The following is a 27621-nucleotide window of genomic DNA, read 5'->3' on the forward strand; positions in this document are numbered from 1 at the left end:
GTCCCGGGCCGCTCGTCCCTCGGCGGCGCCGCGCGCGGCCCGGGGTCGCCGTGAGTACTCGCGAGGCTGGCCTGTGGGGCAGCCACCACGGGGACGGGGCGGGGCGGCCGGGCCGCGGGAAGGGTGCGGGGCCCGTCCCGCCTCAGCCGGGGTGGGCGAAGTGAGGGGTTCGAGCAGGTGGCACTGAATGGCCTTCCCGGGCTTGGCAGGCTTCTCTGAGGCTCGGCGGCTGGCAGCACAGATCGGGCACAGAGCTGCTTCTTGGGGGAGGCAGGTGTTGGGTATCTTCGGGTCGCCGGAGGAACCCCGGGGAAGAGCTGTAACTGCTCCCCCAAGAGAGGCTGCAGGGCCTGTCCTGGAAGCGCGTTGGCAGAGAGTATTTTCGGGGCCAGCCCCATTCTCTCTCCCCACGGGGTGCCGGAGGTAGCGCTAGCGTGCGGGAATCGCCCCTCCGTGGTTCTCCGCTACACTCTTTGTTTAGTGGCCTAGTCCTTCAAAGAAGGGGCACATGGTGTGGAGCGGAGTAACCTCCTCTTCCAGAACCACAAAGCCGGGAGGGAGCCAAGCCCAGGATTTAAACGTTGAGATTGGAGGCTTCTTTGGTTGTGCATAAAGTTGTCACACACCGAGGACCGTGGACCTAGGGAAAGACTTTAGTGAACCAGACTTGAGGCTTATTTACATTTGGCCTATTCCCATGGAAATTAATAAAGCTTTCTATGGTAGCTACCCTTCTCTGGGGATTTTTCATGTAGTCTGTATTTGGCCCAGCTACTTTTGAAATGTTCCCTTCTTTATCTCAATTTAGATAAATCGGGTAGGTCTTTCTTGCTTAATTCATGAACTCCCTTAATTAGTTATAACCACATCACGTGAAGATTAGATGTAATTAGGATCTGTCATGTGTGCTTAAATCCCATGTCCACTACACTAACCATAAGGAAGTTGCTTGACCTCCCTTCATGTTATAGAGTGACCCTGAGAATTCTATAACATGACAGTTTTGAACTAGGCCACTTTTCAGGTTTATTCTTTAAAACATCTGTGTCAGTCTGTGGATTCAGTGACCCTCCACCTGCCTTTTCTCACTTTTTACCTTTTAAGCCCACTCTCCATCTCTCCAGAGGAAAGGGCATTGAGAGCAGAGGGAGCAAGTATCCTTCACTAAAGTGGCCTGATGTGAAAAAGCTGGTGATCTCTGAACTGTCTCTTCCATGGACAAGAAAAACTCTCTCTGAACTACCTTTTTCTCCTTGTGATAGCAGCAGACACCAAACAGCAACAGCCGTTGGAGAGAGGCTAAATTTTTCTTGACTTCTGCAGCGACAAAGACGTTGAACAAGTTGGTACTTCTGGCCTACACCACCGTCAATCCTACTGCTCACCCCAAGACAACCCAGGCTGGACATTAGTGCCTCCCTCTTTACTACTCTGTGATCATCCAGATCAGCACTTGACTGTTTATTTTCAAATCTCACAAACCCAGCCCCCAGATCTTCATATTCTGGTTCTCAGCTGCTCTTGAAGGTGAGTGAAGTTTTGCTTTTCTAAAATCATTTTTGTGTGATTTTTTTCTGTATGTGGAAGCTTGTAAGTTCTTGTATGTATCTCCCATTTGGGTAGGTATCCAGCAGAGGGTTCATTCATTCATTCACTCATTCAAGAAATGTGTTAAGGGACTGAGAATATAGACAGTGAAAACAGTCAAAGCCTCTGCCACCATAAAGCTTGCATTCTGATGGGAGACAAAATATTTTGTGTTAGAATGTGATAAGTGCTATGGAAAAAAAATAAAGTGAGGCAGGGGGATAGAGAATGCTGGTGTGCGTGTGTTGGGTGTTGCTGTTTTATATAAGTTGGTCAAGGTGACCTTTGAGCAGAGATCTAAAAGCATGAAGAAGCAAGCCATGTGGATATCTGGGTGAAAAGCATTCCAAGAAGGGGAAACAGCAGGGACAGAGTTCTGTGGTGGGAATATGCCTGATATGTTTGAAGAACACAAACAAGGCAATTGTGGAGGCTCAGGTAATTTTCCTGTTAACATTTAGAGTTGACAGAAATAAGTAGAGCCCCTGTTACAGCTTCTAATTTTTTTTAATAAAATTTTCTAACTATACACAAAAATAGGTAGTACAAGAAACTCTCATGTACACATCACTGAGCTTCATCAATAATCAACATTTTGCCTTATTTATTTCATCTATTCTCCCCCCCTTTTTTGTTTTGAGGTAGTATTTTAAAGCAAATCTCAGATAGATACCAGATTGTTTCATCTCTTAAGAATATCACTTGTAATTTCCTTTTGTATATTATTTCTGATGGGTCTGGCTGTACTATAAGCTAGAAGATTACTATGCTGATTTTTGCCCTGGCATTATGCTCCCCATCGTGGGCCAGTTATCAGACTTAAGTTGGTATCTGAGGAACAGACCACGGGCCCTTAGAACACACAAGGATCTGGAACAGTGGTTTTCAAATTTTGTCATGCATCAGAATAAGTGGGCCTCATCCCTGGAGTTTCTAATTCAGTAGGTCTTAGGGGCCTGACAATTTACATTTCTAACAAGGTCCTAGGTGGTACTGATGCAGGTCCATTGACCCCACTCATAGAACCACTGATCTAGAAACCTAAGGTTCAGCGGAACTGTGTTAGAGACCAGGAACACCTCTGTTTGAGGTCAGACTGAGGTATGTACAGAGCCAGTGACCTACTGATCTAGTGAGCAACTGAAAGCTTTTTTAGCCTGCTCTAAGATAGCTTTGCCATCGTCTGCCATTAAAGTCTTAATAATTTGACAGATGAGTTTGTTTTTCCTACTGTATGTGGAAGCTTCAGTGGGGCTAAAAGTTGCTGGTATAGGGTTAGGGGTCCTCTGGATTAGAAGCAGTGAGGGGAACTATATGTGAAAAGTCTAGAGGTCAAGTGTTTTTCTAAGCATTTGTTGGGATCATTGTTGTATTTTAATTTGGGGATAGGTTCCAAGATGACTCCAGGGCATTATTTTGGCCATGACAACTCAGATCAGAACTGCTAGAGGGTATTCAGTGTTGTTGAGGACTTTTTAAGTTAGCTGTGATTGCCATATAATGGCTTCTAGTAATAGTAATGTTTAAAAAGAGGTAATGGCTCAATATGAAGAAATAACTAGGAATAAAGAGTCCAGAAAGAATCAGATTCTGGTTCTTAATTCTGCTGGGGGTTGATACTGTGAAGAATTTTCCAAAATGAACTGACTAGACAGAAGCATAGGCATTTGGTCCTGCCACCGTCACTTCTGGCTTCAGGAGTTGTAACATTATGAACTAGAGCAGGGACTTGCTCCAATTCCAGCTCTCCAGTTTGAATGGAATAGTAGTGTCTTATGTTTGTATAGTGCTTTCATGTTCATTATCTTAAAGAACTACATGTATAAATGTGTGTATATGCATGCAAGTGTGTCTTTATGTGCAACTATCTGTATAAGTATATGTGTGCCTGTGTACATACCACCCAGCTATTAAGTGGTGATGAAACCAGTTGTTATCTACTTTCCACAGGACATTGACTTGTCGCCACCACAACAGCAGAGCCTGCCATCCCCAGCAGTTCTCCAGTTGCTCCTGGCATCGGCCTCCTGTCTCCCTTTGTGGCCTCCTAAATGCCCATCGCACTGGCCTGGGTTCAGCTGGTGGTATGGAGGGGTGCTGCCTAGCACTGACCTGAGAGTGTGTGTGACCCACTGACCCAATGGTGAGAACTGACTGCCCACCTCTCCCAACTGATTGTCCAAGGGGTGGATGAAACAAAATACAGATCTCACTCTTTTCTAGTATTTTCCCTCCCACCCTTTTGGAAGGTAGAGTGGCTATCTGACGTTAAAGGAAAGAGAAGGGGCACAGAAACAGTATTACCTGATGTGTGTGTAGGTGGGTTTGCTTGAGAAGGGAGGGGAGAGTTAAATACTTTCAGGGTTAGAAAGGGAGTGATGAGACAAGAGAGCTTAGGTATACTTGGGAGCTGCCTTGGATTGTGATCCTAGAAGAGGCCAGCTTGTACTAGAACCTAGATATGCTTAGGAACCAACCTTAACATTGAAGTCTTCTGCATCCCTCCCTGACTGGCTACCAGAGCCTCGATTGTCATGCTGAGACTTAAGAAGGCCAAAATTCTCTCCTGTTTTTCCTCTGTCCCACCAAATCAGAGCTAGGCCATGGATAAAATCAGATTCAGGAAGAGCCTGAGACTCTCTCAAAGGGTGAGATGAAAGGTATAAAGAGATTAGGTCCTCAGTTATTCTATCCCTAGGGACTTCTTCCCATTCTTTGTGGGAATCTGTTCCCCGTATCACCCTGCCCCATTCCATGGGATAACAGGGACCTAACAAAGGGTGGTATTCTTATTTCTCATCACTAGGACATCAAAGGCCAGTTCTGGAATGATGATGATTCGGAGGGAGATAATGAATCAGAGGAATTTCTCTATGGAGTTCAGGTGAGGTTATATCCCCCAAGACCCATGTTGAATAATCTAGATGTGTGCTTCCTCTGGATACATCAGTAATGAAAGATGTTGTTCTAGGGCACAGATGAGATGAGGGTATAATGTTGGTGTAGTTTGAGCATGGTTTTCTTGGAGTTGATCCCATGTCCTTGCTCTTGCCTGGGGTTCTTACCTGTCCCAGAGCAACCTACATCCTCGGTACTTGGAGGCTACCCATATAGTCTTAGTTGGAAGTAATTGTTTTCTGACTCCTCCCTTGATAACCAGTGGGGTTGCATCTTAAAAGATTACTCTGCCAGTTATTGCTTAATGCCATTATTATCCAGGGCACAATCCTGAGTAGAAATGCTTAGACTCCCGGAATGCTTTTCGGATAGAACCTAGGTGAGCTAAAATTTGTACTGTTCAGCCTGTTCTCAGTTGTTGTAGATGTATATGTAAGTATCCTGGTCAAGGTTTGAGGGGAAAAGCTGGAGACTTAAGGATGTGAAAAGCCTACCTTTGGTCTCCTGAAACTTTCTTAGAGTGGTGATGGGAGGGATACTTGTCTGTTAATGAAATCCCTAGCTGGGGTCACTCCCAAGAACCCCTTCATATAAGAGGCTTTCACTTCCCCTGTATTGCTGCTGCTGTCTGATTTCTCCTGTTTCTGGTGTCTCTTCATGTTTTTTTCGTTTTCTTCTCTCTTCCCCATCTATATTTTTCCACACCTCTCCACCACCAACATTTTTGCCACTATCTCAGGGGAGCTGTGCAGCTGACCTGTATCGACACCCACAGCTTGATGCAGACATTGAAGCCGTGAAGGAGATCTACAGTGAGAACTCTGTATCCATCAGGTGGGACTCTGCTTCAGGGATGGCAAGGGAGCAAGCCACTTCTTTCTGAGTTGTTAAAAGGCTAGAGGTTTTTCTTTTTATGGTATGATAGGGGGATAAATTATGAGCTTAATGATAGAAATTGCTCAGAATATATAAGCTTGGCTGAAAGGAGAGAGTAAGGCTACTTTTCTTAGAAATTTCCTCTTATCCTAGACCCCTCTAAGCCAATAGTTTCACCTTTGCGGTAAGAAAGACTTCTGGCATGGAGAAGGGGCTATAGCTAAGACCCTACATATAAAACTACCACCTTCCTTCTCCCCTGGCCCAGGGCTCAGGTCTCCTTCCACCTCAGTCTCTGTTCCCTTCTTTCTCCCTTAATGAGTCTCACCTGTGGTCGCCTGTATCTCTATAGAGAATATGGAACTATCGATGACGTGGACATTGACCTCCACATCAACATCAGCTTCCTCGATGTAAGTGGGCTAGTACCTGCCAACAACATGTCTAGCTGGACTTGTGGAATTTGTCATGTAGGCCAGGAGTCTTGTTCCTGAGTGCTGTATTTGGAGCACACATTCTTCATCTCTGTCTTTCCTAGACCATCAGCAGACAGTGGTGTGTACTGTCATGTGCATGCGTGTGTCATATAGGAAAACTTCATTCCTCTATATTGCTAAAGTGTAAATTATTTCCCTTGTTTTAGGAGGAAGTCTCTACAGCCTGGAAGGTCCTCCGGACAGAACCCATTGTGTTGAGGCTGCGATTTTCTCTCTCCCAGTACCTTGATGGACCAGGTAAAGGCAGTGACTTTGGGCAAGTGGCTGCTCTGAGTGTGGTGTAATCCAAAGTCCTAAGTTAACTGAGGTAGAGAAAAACTAGGAACGAGGCCCTTGGCTCAATCTGTAGGTCATTGGGAGGGGCTTTGTAGTTTCCTTTCATTGGTGTCTTCGTCCCCTGTCATCTGATAGCCATTCCCTAAAGGCCTTCATGGCTAATGACATTGTTTTCTCTGGTTCTGAAATATTTATTTCTCTTTCCGCCCCGCCCCCCGCCCCCCGCCCCAACTTCCTACTGAGGATATTTGAAATTGACTAGACAGCTTTTAGAACCTACTCTCTACTTCAGATGTTTTCCTCCTCCACCATTATTTAGAGTACCCAGCAGCTTCTATTTTAGAATCTACAGAAGCTATTCCACTGAACTGTGTCTTTGGACTGCCAGGAGGTTAGAGATGTGTACTTATGAGGTCCCTTCTCTTCTTTTTGCAGAACCATCAATTGAGGTTTTCCAGCCATCGAATAAGGAAGGGTTTGGGCTGGGTCTTCAGTTGAAAAAGTAAGAATTTTGATCTTTTCTGATCAGGGACACGTGAGGGAAAGAGAGAGAGAGATATCTATTTGGACGGGCAGGCAGAACCTTGGATGGAACGTTTCCTTCCAAAAAAGTCTTCCTAAAGTATGCCCAGGAAAAGCTGAAATAAATTTGGGGAGCCAAATTTATTGTTGTGGAGTGGGAGTCTATTGTTGTTGGGTGTCAGAACTTAAAACTTCTTAGAGGCGAAAGCAGAGACTCATCTCTACTTACCATTTAAGGAAAAGTACAACCCTGGAATCAGAGTCATGCCATTAATATTTCCTGAGAGAGCGGGGCTGTAGGAGCTCAGATAATTTTAGTTTATTGAATATTTTGAGCATCATGCTAAGTATTTGGTATACAAAGAGAACTGATGCACATTTTCTACCCTCAATGAAGTTCCAAATAGAGTCTAGTGGATACGTATTCTAATACAAGTGAATATGTAAAGTTTAGAAAGAACACAGAGGAAGGAGTGACTCAATATAGTGTGACAAGTGGAGGGCCGTGAATAAAGGAATGAAAGATGATTAATGGTTTTCTAGGATGAATGAGAGTTGTCCATGTGGACAGTTTCTGAGAGAGAATAACATTTGCTGGGCGTAGTTACATGAAGCAGCATGTGTGTAGGAAGCTTCAAGTAGTTAAATATTGCTGCTGAAATGCAAGGGGAGAGTGGTAGGAACCAAAGCCAGAGAATAGGTGTTCAAATTAGCAAAGATCTTGGGCTTTTATCTTTTAGGCAGTGGAAACATTGAAGGGTTTTAGGCAAAGAAAGGACAAGGTTGAATGTAGTTTTAGAAAAACTAATCTGGTAGCATTGTACAATATGGGTAGGGGGGAATGAGACAAGAGGCCAGAACTAGTTTAATAGGAGACTTTTGTAGAATTCTAGACATGAGATGCTGAACTAAAGTGTGACTGTAGGTGAGAATGGAGATGAGAAACAGAGAAATTTGCAGGGCATAAAATCAGTAAGACTTGAAGGCTGATTTGGACATGTTGATTATGGTGATAAGGATCAAGGAATAGTAGAAAATTATTCCTGGGTTTCCAGCCTAGATGTCTGGATAAATTGTGATGCCAACAATTTAAATAGGGAGATAAAAAGAGGAGCAGGTTTGTAGGATGAGGATAGATAATTAGTTCCATTTTAGGCATGTTGTTTAAAGGTTCCTTTGGAGTATGCAAGTGAAGATGTTCAATATATGTGAATTTGCTACTTACAGGAGAGGTTAGAGTTGGAGGTACGCATCAGTTTGTGGATGGAAATTACAACCAGTGAATATGAGATTGCCAAAGCAGAGCATGATAAAATGAAAAGAAAATAGGGTCAAGGGCAAAATACCCTTAAACACCCAAGAAACGAACAGCGTAGGTGAGGAAGAAGAAGCTCTGCAGGTAGGTCAGAGAAGAATAAGAAGAGAATGGTGGCACAGAAAACAAGTGAGGAGAGGTTCTACAAGGAAGGCCAGACGCCAGAGAAGATAAGTAGTGGGAGAACTTGGGAGTTTCAGTTGGATTTAGCATCAAGGTGAGAAAAATTTTAATGGAGTGGTGAAGGTAGAAACCAGAATACACAAAGTTGAGAAGTGGGTGGTTGGCAGCGAAGTAGAAACAATGAGTATGGATTGAGAAATTTGGATGAGGAGAGAAGAGGTAGAGGTAGCTAGACTGAGCTCCACAAAGTGAAATTTTTTTTGAGACAAGAGTCTCACTTTGTTTCCTGGGCTAGAGTGCAATGGTGTCAGCCTAGCTCACAGCAACCTCAAACTCCTGGGCTCAAGCAATCCTTCTGCCTCAGTCTCCCGAGTAGCTGGGACTACAGGCGCGCACCACCACGCCTGGCTAATTTTTTTCTCTTTTTAGTAGAGACGGGATCTCTCTATTGCTCAGGCTGGTCTCGAACTCCTGAGCTCAAGCGATCCTCCTGCCTTGGCCTCTTGGAGTGCTAAGATTACAGGCATGAGCCACCACGCCCAGCCAGAAAGTAAAATTTTTGGTAGACTCTGGGAAAGGAATTGAATGGAATGGTTGACACGTTTAGGTCCCTAAAGAGGCAAGATGGGGCTGAGATCTAGAGCACAAATAGGAGAATTGATCTTAAATAGGAGGGTCATCTTGTCTGCAGAGAATGGAGGGGTCAAGGTAAGGGTGGAAGTAGAAATAGATTTTGTAGTAGGGCTGGAAAATTAATGGAGCTGTTGTTATCTGATGGCTTTCTCTATTAAGGAAGAAAGGTTGTTGGTATAGGTGAAGTTGGTAGCTTAAAGAAAGTGATGAGGATTCAGAGCAGTTTAGAGTAATGCTAGAGAGAACTGATCAAGGACAAGTGAAAGGATTGACAAGTCCAGCTGAGGACCCAGCTCGAGTTGGAAACCATAAATTTGAGGATGTAATTCTCCACCTAACAATGTCAATACCCCTCATGTCACTTGTCCTTTTCTTCACTGCTCACAAAACAGAGAGAGGTGCTCACCTCAATCCCACCACTTACGTTCCTCTCTCAGCGGTATAGTCATTCTTGGCAGTCGATCTCAAGGTTCACAGCCTTTGAAGGCTCACCTTTGAGATCTCCCTCTAAAGGCAAAGTGTCTCAGAAGTTTTGTGGTCCATTACGTGAGGTGCCCCCTAGGGTAAAGGGGTGCTTCAGGACAGTACATTTCCATGTGCTAAGGTCATCTTAAGAGAGTCTTTAGACACACAGTCCCCCTCCACAACTAGTTTTGCAGTCCCTAGGTCTGAATTTTGAATTAGTTGTCTCTCTCAATCATTATTTCTTGACCTACTCTCCTGCCTAATCTTGCTTAAGCCTATTCTCTTTGATCCTGCAGGATCCTGGGTATGTTCACATCCCAACAATGGAAACATCTGAGCAACGATTTCTTGAAGACCCAGCAGGAGAAGAGGCACAGTTGGTTCAAGGCAAGTGGTACTATCAAGAAGTTCCGAGCTGGCCTCAGCATCTTCTCACCCATCCCCAAGTAAGTGCTCCCCGATCACCTTGTGATAGCTCACCCTCCCCACACTTTCCTGATTACCTAAACTTATCTTTTCTGTCTCCTCCCTTGGTCCTGTAAATTCTGTATCTTTATCTACTAACACCCCTCATGTGGTCCTGTCCCCTGTGTGTCTTTATGTTTCTACTTCTGACCTAATGTTAATACCTCATCCCTTATGTAAAACATGATTCCTAGCTCATTGTATGTATTTGGAAAATGTATGCTGATCTTTCCTTCTTTCTTTTCTTTGGCCCCCATCCTTGTTCCCCATCCTAAGGAGGAAGAGTCAGAGAATAGGCACCAGTTCCTTGCTCTTATGCAGGGGTACATTAATTTATTAGTTAGATTCTAGAAATAAATATTGCTCCATTGTTTGACCTCAGGTCTGCATTTTTACCCCCTTTGATGCCTTCTGATCTTCCCAAAGGCAGATAGAAATGTAAATTTGTAGCTTCCCAGGCAACTGTTGTTGACAGTTAGACAGTTGACATTAGGCTCTTTGGGATGCAACTACTTCTTGCCTAGCACAGTTGTTTACCACTTTCTCTCTCTCTGTCCCCCCTTCCCCTCTCCCCCCACTTCTCTCTTTCACACGTGTGCGCGCGCACACACACACACACACACACACACTCTCTGAATAAATGAAACAGCTTCTCTGTGGGATCATTCCATACCTGATCTAGATGCCATAGTGATGTGCACTGTGCCTCTGCCCACCTTCCGTGTCCCAATCTGAAACACACACTGATAATGACATGAAAAATCAATTCAGATGTGTGATCTACTAGTTTTGACATTGTTTAAGATCCAGTAGAACTTTTCTCAGGTATGAGTTTGTCTTTGGCTTAGGAATTTTGGCTTAGGAATCACTATCTCCAATTCCCTCCTAGGACATGTACTGAATCCCCAGTTTCATCATTTGTCTTTGCTCTCTCTCCCCAGGTCTCCCAGTTTCCCTATCATACAGGACTCCATGCTGAAAGGCAAACTGGGTGTGCCAGAGCTTCGAGTTGGGCGCCTCATGAACCGTTCCATCTCCTGCACCATGAAGAACCCCAAAGTGGAGGTGTTTGGCTACCCTCCCAGCCCCCAGGCAGGTCTCCTGTGCCCCCAGCACGTGGGCCTCCCTCCCCCAGCACGGACCTCTCCTTTGGTACATGGGCTGGGGAGGGTTTGACTTGGGCGTCAGGTGGGTGGGAGTGGAAATGTGGGAGTATAGCTTCTCAAAATGAGGTGAGGGCATCATAAATCAAACCTGAGTATGTACCATGAATGAGTGGAATACATTTTTTAATAGCTGAAAACTTCTATCTATTAATATATTGTCTGGCAAACTTCTCTGATAATAGGCTATGAAGCAGACAGTCTAGAGATAGGCCTCCCAAGGAGAAGTCATGATTTCATTGGGTTGTGGTCAGGATTTAGTAGTCAGCTGCTGTACTAATCTGTGGTACCTACTTTGAAGAGGGTTACGTGCAGGTGAGCCCTTTTCCAGAAACTTTGGTAAAAATGCCTAAAGATCTCCTGTCCAGCTTTGGGATTACTTAGGCTGATCTGAGCTAGGCCTTAGCTGCTTTAGGAGAATCCTAAGTGGTGGGCATGAATGAGGTCTGTCTTGGCCCAGCTTCATAGGAGGCTCTTAGAGTTGCCTTTTTACTCTCACCAGGTCAGTGGTCACTGCAAGAACATCCCCACTCTGGAGTATGGATTCCTTGTCCAGGTAATCAAGTCAGAAGGTTCATCCCACAGCCCCTACCTGTTGTCCGACACATTTGGTCCCCTAACATCTTCCAGCTCCTTAGTCAGTTGAATATTTCATGAGTTGCCTTGTTCCCAGAACTATACTGAATGTCAAGTGGATAGGAGGAAAGAAGCCATAGTTCCCATCCTCAGGAAGCTCACAACATTACTGGGAAGACAGCATTCACAGAACACTTAGGATCAAGTGCAGAATTTGGCACTGCAAATTTTAAGTGTGTGTCGAGAGAGGGGTTGACACTAAGTTTCTTATGATCACCAACATCCCTTGCTCAAGTGGTCTTCAGTTTTCCTGCTGGACCCCTTTCACTGCTCAGCCACTGCTGGCCATTTGCTGCTTTTAAAAATCTTTTCATTCCTTGGACATGCTTTCACTTTTGAATCTCTGTAACCTTTGCTCATGCCATTCCCTCCACTGGCCTTCGTTCCCATGTGTGCCTGTTGCCATCAAGGCGAGCGATGATTGCCATCGTGACTCCAACTGCATTAACTAGAAATGATCTCTCCCCTCACTGAGCTCTTAGGATCCTTTTTATTTTATATGGCACCTACGTGTCACATACTATATGTTGCCTTGAATTGTAATTAATTTGTATATGTGTCATAGCTCCCTTATTGGAGTTTAGCATCTGAGAAGGCAATCTTTTATATTATTGCATAAATCTACGTTAAATGAATGAATAGCATGTCCCATTATCAGCTCAAAGGCATATAAAATAGTAATAACCTGATCTGCACACAAAAGCTGTGTTAGAGGGTCCAAAAAAACACTTGAGGATATTGCTGCATGAGCTCTGGATTTGTGCCATCTTCCCAGCACAGCTGTATCTGTGGTTTTGATCAGTGGACTGGCTAAGTATTCTGGGTAGGTAAAATGGCTTCTCAGGCCCCCGTGCCATCCCATCATGGACTAAATACTGTCCTGTCCCAAAGGAATAGTCCAACTGCTGTTAATAATTTGATTAGCACCTGTTTATGTTTTTAAAATACTTTTCATGGAAATCATCTCGTTTCTTGCAGTACCTCCTATGATTTAAATAATGTTCTAATTTATTTATAAATGAAGAAACCAAGGCTCAGGTTAACTGACTTGCCCAAAGTTATATATGGTATTAAGTAGTAGAGGTCTTCTAAATCAAACATCGTGGCTGGTCTTATTTTTACCATACTATGCAGTCTTAGCTCTGCAGTCAAGGCCATCAGTTTAACTAAGGGCAGGGCCCAAGAATAGACCCTACCTTAGCCACAGGGCTGAGATGGAGAAGGAAAGCTGGAAAAGAAGCTCACATTATTTCCCATATCTGTGCCTGCACTTCCAAAAGACTTAGAAACTGTTCTCTCTCTAGATCATGAAGTATGCAGAGCAGAGGATTCCAACATTGAATGAATACTGTGTGGTGTGTGATGAGCAGCATGTCTTCCAGAATGGTTCCATGCTCAAGGTACAGGTCCCTGCTCTGTGACCCTCTTCCTTAGCTAAGTCCCCTTCACTCCTCATCTTTCCTTTATTTCTTTCTTCCTGAGCCTACAGTGAACGTAGAATTCTGTCCACTTTCTCTGAGACTCTATAAATAATTATTTTTCTCAGTTAAGAAACCTCAGCAGGCCTACTTAGAGAGATGAGGATATGGGAATATTTTTGAAGATACAGTTCACCTAACATTTAAAAATGGGTATCAGATATTGGTGAAGATGATTGGATATGATGCCATCCTCAAGGACTCCAAGTCCAGGTTGGTAGACAGTCACTTAACTGTAAATCACCATATATGTTAAGTGTGTAGAAGAGATACGAGCAGTGTTGTGGAATCTCAGAGGGCATCTGACTACCTAGGAAGAGCAGGGAAGACATCATAGAGGAGAGAGTATTAACTCTCAAACTTTTCAGTAAGGCATTGTAATTAAGTCCTTATTGATAGTTTTCTCTGGACATAGAGGGCCCCAAATTCCTACCTTGTTCTAGAGTTGTCTGAGGTCAGGGCTGTTCCTCTCTCCCTATACCTTATTGCACACCCTATAGCACCATCGTCTGTTTAATATGTTCATTCAGCCAGCTGTCTGTACTCGTGAACTGTGCGTCTTCTCCTTCTACACCCTGGGCGTCATGTCTGGAGCTGCAGAAGAGGTGGCTACTGGAGCAGAGGTACGGGAGAGGGAAAGGCAGCTGGGGAGTTGGGATGAAGAGAGGCGGAGGAACCCAGCAGTTTCACTCCTTGCAATTTAACCTCCAAAATTGCTTTCATATGTAAGGATATTTACTATGGTATTGTTTATAAAATAAAAATGGGTGCAACTCCATCTGTAGAGGGTCTTGTTAAAGAAATTACAATATGTCCTTACAGTGGAAATACTACAGAGCTATTATCTGTGGATAGAAAATTGTAACATATAATTATATGAAAAAACCGAATACAATAGTTTGTGAAATAAAATTGCCTATATAAGGAAATAACTATTTCCGTAGGAAAAATATCTGGATATGTATACATCAAACTTACCAGTAGTTACCTGTAATGAATGAGATTTGTTTGGGGGCAAGGGTATGAATTTTATCTTTTCTTTAATCACTTTGGTATTACTTGAATATTTATGAGTTGGTATTTTCCAGTTAAAAATCCATGAACACATTTGCTTTTTTAAAGAACAGGGAGAAATGCTGGGTCCTGTGTGACTCACAGTTCTGGGAGATTGTTTAGCTTTCCCCCCTTTTTCTCCTTTCCCCTAAGGTGGTGGATCTGCTGGTGGCCATGTGTAGGGCAGCGCTGGAGTCCCCTAGAAAAAGCATCATCTTTGAGCCTTATCCCTCTGTGGTGGACCCCACTGATCCTAAGACTCTGGCCTTTAACCCTAAGGTATAAATTACTTGGGAAGAAAGTCGGGGCTAATGAACCAAAATGGTAAAAGGTAGTGGGAGACATGGGCTGTCATTCCAGTGTATGTGAAATGTATATGGACGGGCTGTCCCTTATTCCAACTTGGAATAAGGGACAAAAGGAAGAAACACTTATTTCTTGGGAACTCTTGAACCCAAAGATTTAGCTGTTTCAATGAGTAAATAGCTAAGTTTATCACAGGAGGGGGAGAAGAATTAATATTAGTTACATCATGATAGGGAAGAATATAGGCTTTGGAGCCAGACAGACCTGGTTCCATTTGAGTTTCTGCTACTCGGTAGTTGAATGGTGTTAGGTAAGTCACTGAACCTCAATTTCCTTATTTCCTTATCTGTAAAAAGGGGATAATATTTGTTTTGCAGATTGTTATAAAAATGAGAGATAATGTACGTCAAGTACTCTTTTAGAGTTCTCCAGATTTACAGAGCCAATGGGGGATATATATAGAGAGAGAGAGAAAGAGAGGTTTATTATAAGAAATTACCTCACATGATTATGGAGGATGAAAAGTCCCATTGTCTATAGTCGGCGAGCTGCAGACCCAGGAAAGCCAGTGGTATGATTTCAGTCCTGGTCTGAAGGCCTGAAACCCAGGAGAGCCAATGGTGTAAGTTCTAGTCTGAAAACTGGCAGGCTCAAGACCCAAAAGCAGCCAGGTTTTTAGTTCTAATCTGAAGGCAGGAAAAGACTCACAATCCAAATCAAATGGTCAGGCAGGAGGAGTACCATCTTACTCGAGGGGTGGGGGTTAGCCCTTTATTCAGGTCATCATTTGATTGGATGGGGCCTTTCCACATTAGAGGACAATCTGTTTTTCTCAGTCTACTGATTCAAATGTTAATCTCAACCAAAAATACCATATAGACTAGACACACCCAGAAATAATGGTTGACCAAATGTCTGGGCACCTCATGGTCCAGTGAAGTTGGCACATAAAATTAACCATCACAATAACCCAGCACAGTACCTCACTATTACCGTCATTACTATATATCAGGTACTATACTAAGTTCTTTATAAATGTTATTTAATCCTCAGAACATTTCTATGAGGGTGGTAGAAATTATCTTCATTTGCAAACAAGAATACTAAGGTTCTAAGGGGTCAAGTAACTTACCCCATTACTCCCAGTTGGTAAAAGAGGACTAGCCTATTATACCAGAACCGTCTGACATTAAATCTGTGTTCTTTTGATGACACACTACTACCCTATTTCCGTGGGCCTAGACTTCTTCTGTACCTCTCTGGCCCTCCTCATCACATCCTTACTCTCCTCTTTCCTTCATCTGGTTCTTCTCTTCCCATTGATTCTCCACAGAAGAAGAATTATGAGCGGCTTCAGAAAGCTCTGGATAGTGTGATGTCCATTCGGGAGATGACCCAGGTATTCTGCCTTCTGTCTGTCCCTTCCCCGCTGCCTGCCCAGCTCAAATGCCCTATTCTGCTTGTAATTTGTGGGAGTAGGATGAGGATTTAGAGAAGCTACTCAAATTCCTCACTGTATTTTTTTTAGTCTTCCTTCTTTAACCTTTCCAATTCTTGTTCTCTGTCTTGTTAGCTCTGTTACTTCTCTTTATTCTCTTCAGTCTTAGTGTTGCTCTCAGCCTTTACCTTTGCTGCTAATTCTTTCACAAGTTGTTCATATTTAATGTTTTCCCGTAGTTCTTAGGGAATTAGAGAAGTGGGGTTGGGAGGGAGAGGAGGGGGTCTTGGAGGTAAGGAACTAGACCCCCAGGGGCCTACATCTTCTATCCTTCTAGGGGTGGGGCAGCCACATGGAGCAGTGACCATCCTTTGACTCAAGGCTGTCCCTCACCAGACTTCCCCACCCCTCGTCTGCAATCTCTGCATGAATAGACATTCATTTGTACTCACATTTACAGGTGGGCCTCTTCTCAGCAAATCCTATATATCACAGTTCAGATTAACACATAAGATATACCTATGAGGGATGATTTACTTGTCAGAAGGACTCTTTGCTTTCTGTAAAGATTTACCACAGGATTCCTTAGCCTAATCTTTCTGGGACATTGATTTTATTTATTTTTTGATTTATAATCAACTTTTTAGGGCTGTAGGAATTGCATAAAATGAGGGAGACCCACCTGCATGTTGTTTTGTAAGCATCTTCAGTCATTTTCATATTTATTTATGAGTCTTCCCAACCTGACTGGGGCTCCTTGAGGGTGGGAACCCCATCTCCTCTCCTGTATGTGGCCTTTGGTGCCTACCTTGCCCTGGGCTCTGGTAGTCAGGCTATGGAAAGTGGGAGGGCACCCGCCTCTCCTGGGAGATAACCTTGTGGCCATTGTCTTACAGGGCTCATATTTGGAGATCAAGAAGCAGATGGACAAGTTGGATCCCCTGGCCCATCCTCTCCTGCAGTGGTATGGATAGCATGGCTCATCCTTTCCAGGGCATGGGGAGGGACGGAGGCGTTGGACGTGGAGCCTACGACTTCTCTTAGGGACGGTTTCAGCATTTTTCCAAGGTTATAGACTGTCTGACTGCTGCTTCTTGGGGTTCTATTCTAACACCTTACCTCGACAAGAACTCAGATCCTATAAAGGCTCACAAATTCTGACATGATTTCTCAAGTTCTTAGGGTGTTCCATGTTCCCCAATAGGTTTTTTTTTTCTTTTCTTAATTAATTGATTTTTTAAATTGCCAAATGAAGGCTGGACACGGTGGCTCACGCCTGTAATCCTAGCACTCTGGGAGGCTGAGGTGCGAGGATTGCTTGAGCTCAGGAATTCGAGACCAGTCTGAGCAAGAGTGAGACCCCTGAACTCATGATAAAAAAATAAATTAATAGCCAAATGGAAATTTTATCTATTTATTTTGAAATATGTGTACATTGTGGAGTGGCTCACTAGAGCTAATTAACATGTGCATTATCTCACGTATTTTTTGTGGTGAGAGCCCTTGGAAATCTATTCTCTCCATGATTTTCAAGAATATGATACATTGTTATTAACTATAGTCAGCACCAATAGGTTTTTGAGTGTCCCTTGTATGTAGGAATTAACACTGTTCATTTCAGTAAGTTTTCTGAGAGGTCTGTCTCACCCTACCCCTGTCTCAGGGCCTTCCCAGATGATGTAGAATGTCCAGAGCCTTGAGGCACTGTTGTTCTTCCCTACTCTTAGCACAGATTCTGACTATTTCCTACTGTCTTACCTCCCTGACCTTGACTTCTTTTCTATTTTCCTGACATAGCTTTCCCCTTCTGGCCTGCCCCCATATTCCTAGCCAGCCTTTGACATCAGTAATTTCTGAGTGCAACAGCGTCCTCCCCCTCAGCCTGAGGAATAACTGGGCATAGACCATCCAGGGTGCCATCATAGGTACATGGATGAGGCACAGAAAAGCCAAACTGTGTCCACTGTAGGAGATAGTGCTGTCTTGCCAAGCCCTCGAGGTTTTATGCGTTTGTTTTCTCCTATCCTCCGAGTTCAGCCTATACACAGTCTGATCTGTTCTGACTCCTCAGGACAATCATTCTAGTTACTTCTATTTCTTTCTCCAGCCTAGACAGTAACTTTCTCTACATTCCTCCCAATCCCCGAGAGCCTTCAGGCTTTCTCTGAGCTCAGGCAGGATGGTTCCTGAGCCCGAGTTCTGAGTCTGAGTCTAAATCCCAAGTATAAATTGTCACCATCCTAATTTAGACCTGTTTTGTTTTTGTTGTTTTTTTGTAGGTGACTTCTTGTGCTCTTCCTTTTGTTGTATCATTTTCTCCCTACATGTAGCAGCTCACTTCCCACCCCTTTCTTTTTTTCATCCATTGTTTAATTCTCTAGTAGCTAGCTGATCTCTGGTAGGTAGCTTCCCTTTTACATTTTTGTATCAAAAGGAGTATCCAGATAGTGAGCTGGACATTTCCCCGGCCCAGGAATCCTTGCTTGTTCCCCCAAGGGCAGAGGAAGGCTGCTTGTTTCAGGACAGCTTAACCACATAGGTCATGTGTATGTATATGTAACATTCTGTCCTTTCTTTTCTTTTCTCTTTCTTCCAGGATCATCTCTAGCAACAGGTCACACATTGTCAAACTACCTCTCAGCAGGGTAAGTGACCATGTTGCCTCTAAACTCTTTTAAATTTCTGGTGAGGGGCTCTAAGTCAGTTAACCATATTGGTCTAGATCTGCCTGGTTAGCTCTGTCTATCAACATAGGGTTTGGGCCTTAGCGTTTTTCCCTTGTGTGGGGTCAGTGCAATCGTTCCCTCCCTGATCTCAATTTCTGCTCTGTTTTCCTGATCCCACCCCCACCCTGGGCAGCAGCTGAAGTTCATGCACACCTCACACCAGTTCCTCCTGCTGAGCAGCCCTCCTGCCAAGGAGGCTCGGTTCCGGACCGCCAAGAAGCTCTACGGCAGCACCTTTGCCTTCCAGTGAGGAGGCTGGGAGCTGGGCAGCGGGGTGGGAGGGGGCCGGTTAGAGTGTTCTTGAGGTATATGAGTTTGTGTTACCTGTGTCCATCCACTAGTCAGCAAATACTTATTAAATGCTGTTGTGGTAGGTGCTGTGGAGGATAAAAAGATAAGTATGATGTGGTCTTTATTCCCAAACTGCTTATGATGTAGTTGAAGAGAAATAATATTTACATATAAAAAGATGTGGTTGAAGGAACAGATGGGAGGGAATAGATGTGAAAGCTACTTTGAAAGAAAATCCACAATTTATGCATAATTGTAAGATGGGGGAGAGAAAACGAGAGGTATTAAAGGTAACTTAGAGGGAGTGGTTGTACCTTTTTCTTAAAATAGAACATGAAGTCAGGATTAGAAGCCATATATGGGATCAGTGATAAGTTTGTTGAGTTTGAAATATCAGAAGAATAGGCAAAAGAAAATACTGAACCAGCATTTGAGGATTTAGGATGGGATTAGCTGAGGCACAGAAGAGAGGATGAAAACCAGAAATAAAGATGTAGGGTTTGGCCACACGCGCACATATCTTGCGTGCCTGTGACTGTATCCATGTGCGTGTCCATTACTAGGTGTATCTCTGTCCATCTTCATGTCCTGTGTGGGTGAGGATGGGTGGGATTGGCAGTCTTGGAAGTGCTCCTGGGAACCTCATACCATGAGGAGACATGTGTTCTGCCCTGCCTTACAGTGGGTCCCACATTGAGAACTGGCATTCAATCCTGCGCAATGGGCTGGTCAATGCATCCTACACCAAACTGCAGGTGAGGCTGTGCCCCTTTCCTTTCTCTCCACCCCCTCTCTGCCCCACAATGTTTTAGGATAGACCGCTCTAGAGTACTCAGCTGTTTTTGCCTCAGCGTCCTCAAGCCTAGCCTGCCTCGGGGGCTTCCTTAGAGAGGAAGGTGGAACTATATGTATAGAGTGAATGTGGCTGTTGTATATTTGATCTCAGGCTGTTTTTGGTGGTTTTGGGAATGGGAATGTACCTGTAGGCAGGAATATGGAATTGCTGATTGCAGCCACTGTGGTGAATTAACCTATTAGAGCGTTTCATTTATGTGGCTCTTCATTCAAAGAGTTGATATGGGAGAGTTGTTTCTTTGCCCTGAGAGACTCCAGGGAATGGGTATTGTCCTTCCTGGCTACCTGTTCCATAGTACCTCTTTTTTGGAATCTGCATGTGTAAGGCCTGGGGACAGGAGTGTGGATGCTGAGGGACTGATTCAGTGGCTCTGCCACTCCCCACCCTCCAAGGCATCAATATCTGGTATTTCATAGGCAAGCGGGCTTAACCTGCATCTACTTCTCAACCAGTCAGCTTTTCAAGAGTAGGTGCTTAGAGTTATTTGAATGAGTGAGAAGACATGGAGGGACAGAGGGCTGGATAAGCCTTGTGGCTGCCTAATATATAGCCATCGGAGAGCCCAGGCTCATATTGCTCATCCTGGTGTTTCCCTGCAAGCTGCATGGAGCAGCCTATGGCAAAGGCATCTACCTGAGCCCCATCTCCAGTATTTCCTTTGGATACTCAGGTAAGAAATACTCCCTGGCCACTTTGACTCTATTTACATTGCATCCATTTGTGAACACATGATCTGTGCTATCTCCCCCATCATAGATACTTGATCTATGTCAGCTCTCTCCCAAGTCGAGGATACATAGCCTGTCTCTCTACATTTTCTTATTAGAAATTTAGATTCTTTACAAGGTGAGGACAATTATTGTTAAAATAATTTTATTTATTGTTTTATTTATTGTAGGGGCTTGCCTCTGGGAAAGGGTTGAAGAATAACTGGGAGATAACAAGGCTTTTTGTAGACCACATTTTTGTGTTGGCTATTATATATTGTATGCACATGAGCATATGAGTTTATGTGTGAATACTCCTGAAGGTTTGGGTACTTTCCATTGGCTTATATTTCTGTAGATGTTGTTCTATCTGTCAACCATATTTTAAAATTTAAACTGTCTATAGTCATACAGTATTATATGAGTCACACTGAATAGAAGAGAAAGCATTTTATTCTAAAGACATGAATGAGGTTCAGATTCTAATCAGGAGATGATTCCAACTTGGAAAAGGAATCCAACTTAGACCTCTCTCTGTCTTTCTGGTTCATGTCTTCTTTGTTCCTTTTCAGGCTGCTTTTGTTCTTGTTCGATGTAGTCTCCATATATAAAGTATAGCCACCACATAGTTGTGTGTTCACCATATGAAGGGGATTGTGCTAGATTCTTTATAGGTTATCTGGTATTCTGCAGTAATTGTAACTGTTGTAAGAAAAATTTAGTGCAAAGAACTAAAAAAGTCTCTAACAACAGATTAAACCTAAGTAGAAGAAATGAGATAATATAGGTAAGAACCAAAATCAATGAAATAAAAAGAGCACAATAGATAGGACCAAAAAAGCCAAAAAAAGATGCTTTTAAAGAACAAACAAAACAGATAACCCTGGTTAGATTGATTAAGAAGGAAAGGGGCACAATTAAATAATATAATGAATGGAAAAGGCGCCATAACCATAGATACAGTAAAAATTCTTTTTTAAGAGCTCAGCCTCCTAAGTAGCTGGGACTACAGGTGTGCACCACTGGGCCCAGCCTAGCAGACTTTTAATGGCTGATAAGATAATTCTGTAAACCTTATGCCCGTAATTTGAAAACTTTGATAAAATAGATAAGTTCTTAGAAAAATATAACTACAAAACTGACTCAAGAGGAAATAACCCAAATAGCCATAAAACTATAAAAGAAATTGAAATAGCTTAAAATTTTCCACAAAAACACAACATACTCCACCAAGCCCATACAAGTGAATCTTAAACCAAACTTTCAAGGAACAAATTATTATAATCTTGTTACAAAATTTTCTAGAGAATAGAAAAAGATGGAATTATATATCGTAAAAGATTGGTGAATTTGACTTTATTAATTAAAGTTAAAAACTTCTATTCATCAGAAGACCCCTTAAAGTGCAATGATAAGCTATAAACTGGGAGAAGACATTTACAGCACATATAACCACAAAAAGGTTAGTAATAAAAATGTATTTTAGTCTGGGCATGGTAGCTCACACCTGTAATCCCAGCGCTTTGGGAGGCACTTTTAATATATTTTAAAAAATGTATTTTAAAAATTCTTACAAATCAATAAGAATAGACAACCTAAAAGAAAAGAAAAATAGGTAAAGGACATGAACAGGTATTTCACTGAAGAAGTGTCCAGAAAATGTGAAAAGCTGCTCAACCTTTATTTATAGAGAAGTAAAATCAGGACCAAAATGACTCACAATTGAGTACCTATGTGGATTGGCAAAAATTAAGAAATCTGACAACACTTCTGATAGTACCAAAAGTTGTAGATCAGCAGGATCTCCTTTATTGCCTGCGGGGATATAAATTTGTACATCTGTTTTGGAAAACAATTTGATTTTACTTCATCAATCTGAGCAGTTTTATTCCTGGGACCCAGCATTTTAATTTCTGCATGTGTGTACCAAAAGATGTGTACAGGAAGGTCCAAAGCAATACTGTAACAGCAGATCTTAGAATCATCTCAAATGCTTACCATGAGGATAATGGATAAATATTTTTATATATTCTAACAGTGGATTATTATTTAGCAATGAAAATGAACAAACATCATTGCTACGCAATAACATGGAAAAATCTTAGTAATATGTTCAATTGCTGGACACCATGGCTCATGCCTGTAATCCTAGCAACTCAGGAAGTTGAGGCAGGAGGATTGCTTAAGCTGGGCATTCAAGGCTGCAGTGAGCTATGATTGCATACTCCAGGCTGGGTGACAGAGTAAGACCCTGTCGCTAACTAAAAATAAAAGGCAAGTCCGAGAAGACCATACAGTATATGGTTCCTTTTTTATATTATTCAAAAGCAAACAAAATTAATAGGCACATGTGTGTAAAACTAAAGAAAGAAAAGCAAGGGAGTAAGAACTCAAATTTCAAGACAGTGATTACCTCCCAAGAGGAGGCAGGCAATGTTTTAGTTCTTGGATTTAGTTCTTGGGTTGGGTCTCTGGGTTTTCATTGTCCTATTAAAAAGTGATAATGTGTCATGAAACAGGTTATGATTAATTCACATAGGGTAAGTGCTCAATAAACATTTATTGAATGTGTGAGTGAATCTTCCTCTGTGTACCTGGAGTCCAGAGTAGGGATGGGGTTGGAATAGCCTTTTTGGTTTCTTTGTCTCGATTCCTCAGTTTTTATCTTTGGCCCAGCCTTAGCATCCCTCTGACTAAGCTGTTGTTATTATCTGAGTAGTGAGAGGTTATCCTACTTCTTGGTGCCCACAAGATTCTTCCTTCTTATTTTCTCCCTATTCCTTCTCTTTCCTTCTCTCTTCTCCCACTGGCCTTTGTTTACCACTAAGTGCCTGAATACCTTAGTTACCAGATAGAGCCAGGAATCTCTATAGCCTACTTGTCTTTCTTCATCACTTTACTGATTACATAAAACTGTAGTAGACACCATTCTTCTCTCTCTCTCAAAGGGTGATTGATTATAGATACAAAGTACCATAGGACTTTACTATTGGAGGTATACATCATCTACCAGGGATGGGGAACCTGCAACCTTCTGATTTCAAGATTGTTCTTTTTCAGGCCAGCAGCAGTGGCTTATGCCTTTAATCCTAGCACTAGGGGAGGCCAAGGCGGGAGGATCACTTGAACTCAGGAGTTCGAGACCAGCCTAAGCAAGAGCAAGACCCTATCTCTACTAAAAATAGAAAAATTAGCTGGGCACTGGGGCATGCGCCTATAGTTCCAGCTACGCAGGAGGCTGAGGCAGGAGGATCACTTGAGCCCAGGAGTTTGAGGTTGCTGTGAGCTATGATGACACCACTGCCCTCTACCTGGGGTGACAGAGTGAGACTCTATATCACCAATCTTTTTTAAGCCCCACCACCCATCTTTTTTTAAGCCCCAAAGGAGGCAAGAAAAGCATCTTCCTCTGCTGGACCCCTTTTAATAAAAAGATTTGTTCTGTAAAATTTGGATTCAGTCTAAAAGCTGCACTCAATGATCCAGAAGGCCACGTGTGGCCCCAAGGCTGCAGGTTCCCCACCCCTGCTGAGAATTCCTTATTACTTTACAGATAAGAAAGCTGATATACAGAAAAGTTAAATGACTTTCTCATGGTCACACAGCTATGAGTAGCAGAGCTACGACTGGAGTCCAAGTCTCCTAATTTCTAGGCTAGGGTAGTCTTTGCTAGAATGATTGGGTCTTGAATGGTCTCATAGATAGGTGAGAGTCTCTATAATGTGGTAGGGGGGCATATGTGCAGATGTTCCACTTGCTGTAGTTACTCCAGCGTTTGACCAACTGTCTTGTATATTTTCTTCTCCCCTGTTCTGGTATTCTATTTTTTCTACCTCAGCGTACCTTTAGCTTAGTGGCACTGGATGGATGCCTTCTAGGGGCGTCAGTTGGTATAAATAGAGTTCATTTAACCAGTGGAATCTCCAGTGACTTGGCTGCAGTGTGCAGGTTGAAATAAGGGACAGTGAGAAAGGAGATGGTAAACTCCATGTTTGGGTTAGTTCTGTTTAGGGACTTCTGATAAGTGCATACTCAGGACACAAAGCATCCAGGGATTATTCTAGCCACCATGGTCTCAGGGTCTGGTCTCAAGAGATGGACAGAAGATCACTGGGTCAGTATGGAAAGGAGAGTGTGCAATAGGATTGGGGTGAGACAAGATTTGGGTTATATCATAAGGGCCATCTCTAAGACGTGCCATAGAAATCAGATTATTCTCATCCCCTTGTCCGCCTCCCCTCAAGTAGAACCTGAATGGGAATTTCACTTAGCACCTTGTCACTGATTCACCCATGTTGAGGAGGCCATGATGTTTGGATGGAGAGCTGAAACTAGTTAAGGCTAATGGAGAAGGTAGAAACAGAAGGGTTTTGAGTACCCTGTAAGAGGAAGAAATTGGCAATTAGGTGTTGAGGCTCTCATTGTCCTGATTTTTGTTCAGGCTCTGAATCTGTCGTGAGACTTCAGTGTAACTGCATGATGAGTTGACAGCCTGAGTACTAAAGAATGTCAGTTTAACAGTTACACCCCCATCTCTATACCATGGCTATCACAAAGCCAAGAATTGAGGCAGAGTGGAGTTGATAATGATAGGAAGTTCCAGACTAGAGCAGTGAGAGTGCTTTTGGCCTGTAATAATAGCATTATTTGCATCTTCATACATCTCCTTCTCAGTCTCATTCTCTCTCTCTCTCTCTGTCTGTCTCTCTGTCTCTTTGTGTCTCTCTGTCTCACACTCACACTTTTATCCCTTACTCTTATAAGACTGGGCCTGTGAAAAAATTGAGTACAGAGACTGAATTCCTGTCCTCAAGCCAAAAAGAGTTGGGTTGGGAGTAGGGGCACACAAGCACTGTGTTATATCCAAATAAGAAAAATCCAGGTTGAGTCTGTAAATCTAAGAACAGGGCTGTTGAGTAGGGGGTAAGGATAGCAGAGGATTTATGGATTTAGATAATGTGGAAACTAGAGGGAATCAGCACTCCTTTCTCAAGTCTGGGAAGGCTTGCCAAAGGAAGTAGAGTTCTTCAAGGTGGTTGCCCTTGTGATTACCTGTGGAAAATTATTCATCACTTAACTGTGCTGTGCTTTCTCCTTTTCTCTTGAATGACTGGTCAGGTTTTTTATGTAACTTGGAGACTAGACAAGATCTGACTTGCTCTGCTTGCTTCCTCTCCACTCATTTCGCTCAGCCTGGCATGTGATGCTGAAGTGTGGATATCTCACTCTCTTGGGCCCCTCAATTCTGGTTCATTTCCTGTCTTACTCCTCTATCTTAGAACTCTTCAGTGGTTCCCTTGTGTTCTAAGGATAAACTGTGGTTGCCTTAACATGGTGTGCAAGGCCTGCTTGATCTGATCCTAGCTTACCTCTTCCACATCTTTTCTCTCTTTGCCATTGACTATTCTCTGTACCAAGGCATAGAGCTTTATCTTTCCCTCAGGCCTTTATATCCTATTACTTCTGCCCAGCATGCTTCCCTCCCCCATCCCCTTTCACTTAATTAACTCTTCCTAATCCTCTAGTTGTCAGCCTAGCTGTCACCAGGATGCCTCCTTCAACCCCCCTGGCCTAGGCTAGTTCCCCTCCTCTGGCTCACACAGTGCTCTGTTCTCTCCGCATCACAACCCTTACCATGCTGTGTTATAATTACATGTTTCTTGCCTGTAATTTCCACCAGACTAAATTCTGTGGGGACAAATATCTCGTTTGTTTTATTCTTTACTGTATATTGCCAAGTGTCTAGCTCAGTGCTGGCACATAGTAGGCACTTCAGTAAATATTTGATTAAGGAATGGATGAGTGAACTGGGTTTGTTGTTCTGTGACAGGAATGGGAAAAGGACAGCACAGGATGCCCTCCAAGGATGAGCTGGTCCAGAGATATAACAGGATGAATACCATCCCCCAGGTATTAGTTGGCCCTACTCTAATGAGGCAGGACCCTTCCCTGGGGCTATTTTAGCTTGAAGAGATGGGTGGGGAAACAATGGACAGGGACGATGATTTGAAGATCATTTAAAGGTGCACACACTTCCAGAGTCGTATGTGGCCTCAGTCATAAGTATGAAAGTAGAGGCTGAGTTTAGATAAAAATGCAAAGATGGAAGCTGTGGCCCCATCCAGACTGATTATGGGAAAGCAAAATTCTGGTGGGTGGCTGGGCACCCAGGATATCCCTGATCCCCACCCCCAATCAGCAGCAGCTTAACCAGCCTCTCTAGGGAAAATCGTTAACTGTCTGCCTGGCTCTGCTTTCCTTTGCCTCCTTCTCTTCCAGACCCGATCCATTCAGTCAAGGTTCCTGCAGAGTCGGAATCTAAACTGTATAGCACTTTGTGAAGGTAGGTAGCTTACCCATGCCCTGTCTTTCTGGATCCCCAACCTTTATTTTTGATGCAACTTTGGCATATGATCTGGCCTAGGGTGATGTTGAAACAGCATGGTTTCCCTTTCGTGCCTGGACTCTGTGCCTTAAACATGATATCTGTGACTTCTGGTCTTCTTCCCAGTGATTACATCCAAGGACCTCCAGAAGCATGGGAACATCTGGGTGTGCCCTGTATCTGACCATGTCTGCACACGGTTCTTCTTTGTGTAAGTCCAGGAGGGACCCTAGGGATTACTTGAGGAGTGAGGGTGGGGGTGTGATGGTGTGTGACTACTGGGAAAGTCTGTTTCTGTTATCTGAGATTTGTATCTGGCTACCTGAGTGGAGCTGGCACTGGGACTTTCCCCTTGGAGAATAGGAATGGGTATAGATCATCAAAGTCTGTCTAGAGGAAACTAGATAAGCTGAATCCCTTCCTCTCTGAAGAGTAGTGAGAAAGGGCTTTGAATTCTGGGATGGGATGGCCACACCTTGAAATACAGTTCTACTGGTTCACATTCTGATATTGTTCTCCCTTTTATGCTCACACTTGCCCTATCTTTGGCAGATATGAGGATGGTCAGGTGGGCGATGCCAACATAAATACTCAGGACCCCAAGATACAGAAGGAAATCATGCGTGTGATCGGAACTCAGGTTTACACAAACTGAGGGGGCCCCAGCCCTCGTACCACCCCTGTTCCCCCAGGATCCATCTGCCCTCATAAAAGGGCTCAGGTGCAGCAGGTGAGGCTGCCCTGAGGAATTAAGGGGCCATTACCAAGGGGGCAAGAAAAAGAAGAGGTGGCCTTCATGGTGGAACTTGACCCAGGAACCACTCTACGTTTGGATGGCCCAGACTGACTCCAACCCCTGATTTTCCCAGTTGACTTCACCCTGTTTGTAAATAAAACAATAAAATGGAAGGTGCTGTGGACTGGA

The 27621-nt window shown here is 43.4% G+C and overlaps 1 protein-coding gene across 21 annotated transcripts; it reads left to right on the plus strand.

Moving 5' to 3' along the window:
- PARP6 (poly(ADP-ribose) polymerase family member 6) lies at positions 1–27621 on the plus strand. Of its 21 annotated transcripts, none has more exons than XM_069482176.1 (24): positions 1–270; positions 1263–1527; positions 3538–3730; positions 4394–4471; positions 5225–5319; positions 5714–5774; positions 6005–6095; positions 6570–6636; positions 9489–9638; positions 10599–10749; positions 11323–11376; positions 12761–12856; positions 13465–13557; positions 14141–14266; positions 15627–15692; positions 16628–16695; positions 18328–18376; positions 18594–18703; positions 19431–19503; positions 20205–20274; positions 26142–26221; positions 26591–26654; positions 26823–26907; positions 27249–27621. In XM_069482176.1, exons 3-24 carry the CDS (start codon positions 3728–3730, stop codon positions 27349–27351), a joined length of 1833 nt encoding a protein of 610 aa, XP_069338277.1. In that variant the 5' UTR covers positions 1–270; positions 1263–1527; positions 3538–3727; the 3' UTR covers positions 27352–27621. The 21 variants fall into 21 exon arrangements, 14 of the variants coding, with proteins under 14 accessions (XP_069338277.1, XP_069338217.1, XP_069338233.1 ...); XM_069482116.1 differs by having other exon boundaries at positions 1–160; positions 10599–10809; positions 18591–18703; XM_069482132.1 differs by having other exon boundaries at positions 1–160; positions 10599–10809.

Source organism: Eulemur rufifrons, chromosome 2, assembly GCF_041146395.1.
Source record: "Eulemur rufifrons isolate Redbay chromosome 2, OSU_ERuf_1, whole genome shotgun sequence".
Classification (NCBI taxonomy): domain Eukaryota; kingdom Metazoa; phylum Chordata; class Mammalia; order Primates; family Lemuridae; genus Eulemur; species Eulemur rufifrons.